This window comes from Austrofundulus limnaeus, unplaced genomic scaffold (assembly GCF_001266775.1).
Source record: "Austrofundulus limnaeus strain Quisiro unplaced genomic scaffold, Austrofundulus_limnaeus-1.0 Scaffold443, whole genome shotgun sequence".
NCBI classification, from domain to species: Eukaryota; Metazoa; Chordata; class Actinopteri; order Cyprinodontiformes; family Rivulidae; genus Austrofundulus; species Austrofundulus limnaeus.
This window is the reverse complement of record NW_013952845.1, coordinates 148475-153457: the sequence shown is the minus strand read 5'-3', so window position 1 is coordinate 153457 and position 4983 is coordinate 148475. Positions and strand designations below refer to the sequence as shown.

Sequence of the window (4983 nt, the reverse complement as noted above, 5' to 3'; positions counted from 1 at the left end):
TTACAGGTTCTGGGTCTGCCCCAGGTTTCTGCCAAAGGCCACTACCTRAATAAATAGATTTTCTTATGTTTTCAGTGAATGTTTTTCTCTTTCTTTAGGTCCTCTTTCATGGCTGGATGGCTCACCTGTCACCTTTTCAAAGTGGGTCAGAAGGCCACCGCCGGGCGCCACATGTGGACACATACTGAGCAACTCAAATTTCCATTGGGCGGCCACAACAGACTGCAACCAAAAAATGCCTTTTATCTGCCAGTTCGGTACGCATTCAAATGCCAGCGTCTTTTCTTAGAGTCTGRGCGAAGTCATAAACTGAATCACTTTGCACATTTACCTCCTTGAACTGCTGTTTTTCTCAGGTTCTGGGAAAAGCATTATCTGCGCGKGTCACAACACCACTCTGCAATGCGCCTCTGGTCAAGTGTTAATGATAGACGGTGGCTTCTACGGTCACAGCAACACTCATTGCTGTCGGTCCAGGCTCTCTGCGCCAACATTTGCACCCGATGAGTGTGGCTGGGTGGATGTTGGAGACCCTGTTAAAGGTAACACACACAATCTATCAGGTCTGAATAAACTCATAAGACAGATATTAATCATATTTTAATTCATGTGTGAACTTAAAGCACATTATGTCAATTACGTCATCCAGATTTAGATTTTATCCAAGCAATAATTATGTCTTGTGTGTTCAGCTGAGTTCAGAAAGAGGAAAACAATTGTAGCTCGAAAGGTTTCCGCGCAAATGGAGACATGAAATTCAATCCACTCATTGAATGCAGTGTTTGTTTTTCTATCACAAAGAACATGTTTCACCCAAGACTTGTTTGAAAAGAGTAATGACCCATCAGGGCATTTGAAAACAAAATATGTTGTTAGCTTAAAAGCTTGATACCTTGCACAGACAATACTGATCCTCTACTGTGAACAAATATTGAGTCATGGTTTAAACTGAGGAGGATTTAACATCTATTCATTCTGAACTGAATCAGCTGCAAGTTTGTTCTGTAGCTTTTGTCAGTTTGCATCAGGGGGAATACCTTTTAAAGTTTATTTGAGCTAAATTAAGCTATGACCAATGGAAAATCAATAACATACTGTATTCTGGTTTAAGATATCTCATTCGGCCGAGACATAGAGGTTTATAAAAACAACAACAAAAGTCMTCATTCAGGTCAGAGATGGAGACTYATCGTGGCAGAATCAGCTGAAAGTTTCAGGATTTGTTTCCCACTTTTGGATGATTTTTCTGACTCCTAAATGTTTCAAACATTTAATGCAAGTTAAATTTATAATTTGGAAACAGAAAAGGAAAGTGCACCACAGTTAGAGTTTAAAATGTGACTGAAATTTCTGATGCTCTGTAGAGAGTCCTCCTGTCTGTGTTTTTCTTCTTGAAGTATTCTCCAGTTTCCATCCACAGTCCCTGAAGTATTACAGAGCGTGTTAAGTGGCGATACTAAATTGGCTTTAGGAGGAGGGAGTGTGAGTGTGCACGGCTCTGTGTCAGCCCTGTGATGGACCCACCATCTGCCCGGGGTCTTCTCCTAAGTTTATCTTCTTGGCACACATTTTATCAGCAAAATAATAATTTTCCTGCAGATTTGTGCTTAATTTTTTGCAGCTTTCTGTTTGTTTGTTAAAGAGGACATCATTGAAAGCACAATTTAAAAAAAGTAGCTGATGATTTGTGACTTTGACAGCTTTTTTTATTTTACTTTCAGCATTTAGAAACATAATTGTTTTTCTAACAGTAATGAGCTGATAATATTAAAGTAATCAGATCTACATATGTGCCCACAGAGGAGATAATGAACAAATTGAACAGGTGCGCTGCAAAGCAAAGGTCAGACTCTGGAAAACAAATCAAGAAGTACAAAAAAAAGAAAGAAACCATTATTTTAAAGTAAGAAAATTTAAGTCTCTTTAACATCTGGTAAGAATACCTCCCTTTTGTTTTAATGTTACTTGGTGCATTTTATTTTCAGTTTTTATTTCAAGTATTTTTTACTCTTAAGCACTAGCCTGGCCCTTCCCTTCCTACACAGTTCCCTTCTCTKCWCAGTCTGGGATTTCTCCCAYAGACAAGGGTTTCTMCGGCAGAATTTCAACCGGGCCAATCAGTGAGCAGGAGGCGGGGTTGTGAACGACAACAACCATTTTCAACGCCTGTAGTTTGGTAACGGCAGCAGAGGAAGTGAATGAAGCCGGTGTTGACAAGACTTCCAAATTAAATAAATTTGTCTCACAAAGCCTGCAGCACTCATTTACAGTCGTCTCGYCRGCTCAGTACTTCTCAGGGGATGCTTGTTTRAAGCGCACATATGTCCAGTTAGCTTCTTAGCTTAGCTTCCTTCACAGTTGAACTGGCCAAACATTAGCGATTGTGTAAATCAAATCTAGTCGTTTCAAACATCAGAGTCCACATCTTCAACAAGAAATCATTTGTCAATAGTCAGGGTTCCAGATCCGTACGAAGCAAATCAAAGGACAAGGGACTGTTTTTACTGGTTACTTAAGTACAGCTTCTTCTTCTTTTAGTTTTCTTAAAGTGCCGCAAATTTTTTAATAATACATTATTACAATCACCTGGTTTCCTGTACTTCATTTAACTTCCATAAGGATGCCAGTAAACAGCATCAACTCTGTTTTTATTAGATTTTCAATAATTAAAGCTTTGTTCATTCAGCCAGAATCACTGATTCTTGTACTTTCTAGCTCACTGTCAAGGTCAGCAGGTTTGCCAGATCACTGAAATTCTGAACTCGTTTGATGACCTCTGTCCTGAGCTGAGAGGCTACCTGACTGTGGACTACCACTGCAAAGACGGTAGGATATTTACTTTTTAAAGAACCCTAACCCTAGCAATAATCTATAGCTAATTGGTTTAACTACGGGTTGAACTGTCTTGTCTGCAGCAATGTCGATATGACACACATAAACTCATTATTTAGCTCAGCGTGTTTCTGTTTCACCACATTTATTCTTTTCAGTCAAACATCAAAGCTTTGGGAAAGTTTGGACAGATTTTTTTTTTTTCCTTTGACTTGATCTGATATTAAACAGCAAACGATTCTCTCACCTGCAGAACTTTAGCTCATAAAACACTGCAGGTAATCKTACCTAAACAACACATACTGTTTGTCTTTCTGACAAATCTGAAAGAAGAAAAAAGCCTGATAGTTCTGGTTTTGTTTATGCTTTTTTTTCTTTTGGCATCTGTGCAGTCCTACTTTTTATTTTTTTTTTTTAGAATAAAAGAAACATCCTGTTAAACCCCATCATATGATTTATTTAGTGTGAAATTGTGAAGGTTTATTTCGTATTTGTTGGTCCTTCTCCAGTGCTCACACTGTCCGTGTCTGTTGCTGCCGTGTCTGAAGACGTCACAATATTTGTCCACTGGCCCGGGGAAAACCACTGCAAGTTAAACACCGGAGATGGTCAGATTTTTGATTTAAAAGGGTAAGTAGCAACTTTAATGGACTAAATCACCATACGTGACTCATTATGTGGGTTTGATTTAATATTCCAAAAACTTTTAATGAATCCATATTTACCACAGAGAAGAATTTTTCTGCGTAGGAGTTAAATTTTGAGTTTTAACTCAAATGTCCGCCCACATACTCAATGTGATGGATCTGAGCTGTGATAAACTCCTTTTAACTGATGTAAAGCCTTCTATGATCCCCTTATAGCTCCTACATAACAGGTTCAACAGGTTGTTAACACACCCATCACTTCTTCAGTTCAAACAATTGTCCTGAATTTTAGTTTAGGTTATTTATAGTTTAAAATTATTTCATTTAAAACAAAAAAATTTATACACATTAAAAACAAAAGATATACGCAACATATCACAACAAAAAACAATATATACAAATCAAATTGAAATGAAAGGAGGCAAAAAAAGAAAAAAAGTCTTATATGTCCCTTTTTATACAATTAATTTAAAGCAATAATAATTAGGAATAAAAAGAAATCAATTCATTCTCAAGCAACAACTTAGAAATACATTATAGAGTTTCATATTTCTTTAACAAACTTATTATCTTTCTCTTGAACCAACATTGAACCAACATTTTTATAATCACTTTCCAGATTATTCCACAATCTTATTCCCTGAACCGAAGTGCATCGATCCTTCAAGTTTGTTCAAATTCTAGGTTTTACAAACATCTCAAGTCCTTTAAGATTATAAGAACTTTCTCTCTTAACAAAATATAACTGGATGTTTAAAGGCAACAGTTTTTATGAGCCTTATACATGAGCTGCAAAACATTATAATCAACCAACTCATAAAATTTTAATAATTTTAATTTAGAAAATAATATATTCGAAGGGTGACTGTAATGTTGTCTGGTGACAATTCTGATGGGTCTTTTCTGTAAAATAAAAGTAGGATTTGTGATTGTTTTGCACACTTTACCCCAGACTTCAACACGGTATACCAAGTGTGGAACAACAATATGAATAGAGCTTTATCATTGAATAACTCATTTAATTTATACAGTACTCCAACAGATTTAACTATTTTTGTTCTTAAGTAATTCACATGAGCTCTCCATGTCAGAATTGTTTTATTTAATTGAAATGGTATTAAGATTAATGCACTTGTCAGATTTTAAATATTTTTGTTTTTTACTTTGACGAACCGCTGCCAGAGTTCTTATTGTTCTGCCAAAGGCTAAAAACGTCCACATTAACATCCCTCTCATTTGCTTCCATGTGAATTTTCTCAGGTCGGGGAGCGTCTCGGTGCACAGATACACTCGTCCTGATGCATTTGTTGTGGCAGTTGAATGCACCGACAGAGAAAGACACATTACAGCCCAGAGGATAATTACCATTCAGGAGCCYGTTACAGAGATTGGTGTCATCAGGTGCTACGCTGGAAATGTGTCCTTTTCTGAAACCAACTGCCGAGCTCTGCATGGAGCAGTGTTTCACATTCAAATGGAAGTGAAAGCAGGTGGGCGCCAAGTC

At 37.1% G+C, this 4983-nt stretch overlaps 1 protein-coding gene across 1 annotated transcript in view; it reads left to right on the top strand.

Moving 5' to 3' along the window:
• The window catches only part of LOC106529432 (polycystic kidney disease protein 1-like 2), an 11303-nt gene that overhangs the window by 2761 nt on the left and 3559 nt on the right, over positions 1-4983 (top strand). Inside the window, exons 3-7 of the mRNA XM_014024852.1 lie at positions 99-257; positions 357-542; positions 2716-2826; positions 3342-3462; positions 4740-4980. Of these exons, the coding sequence (XP_013880306.1) occupies positions 99-257; positions 357-542; positions 2716-2826; positions 3342-3462; positions 4740-4980 (818 nt within the window). The remainder of the gene's footprint in view (positions 1-98; positions 258-356; positions 543-2715; positions 2827-3341; positions 3463-4739; positions 4981-4983) is intronic.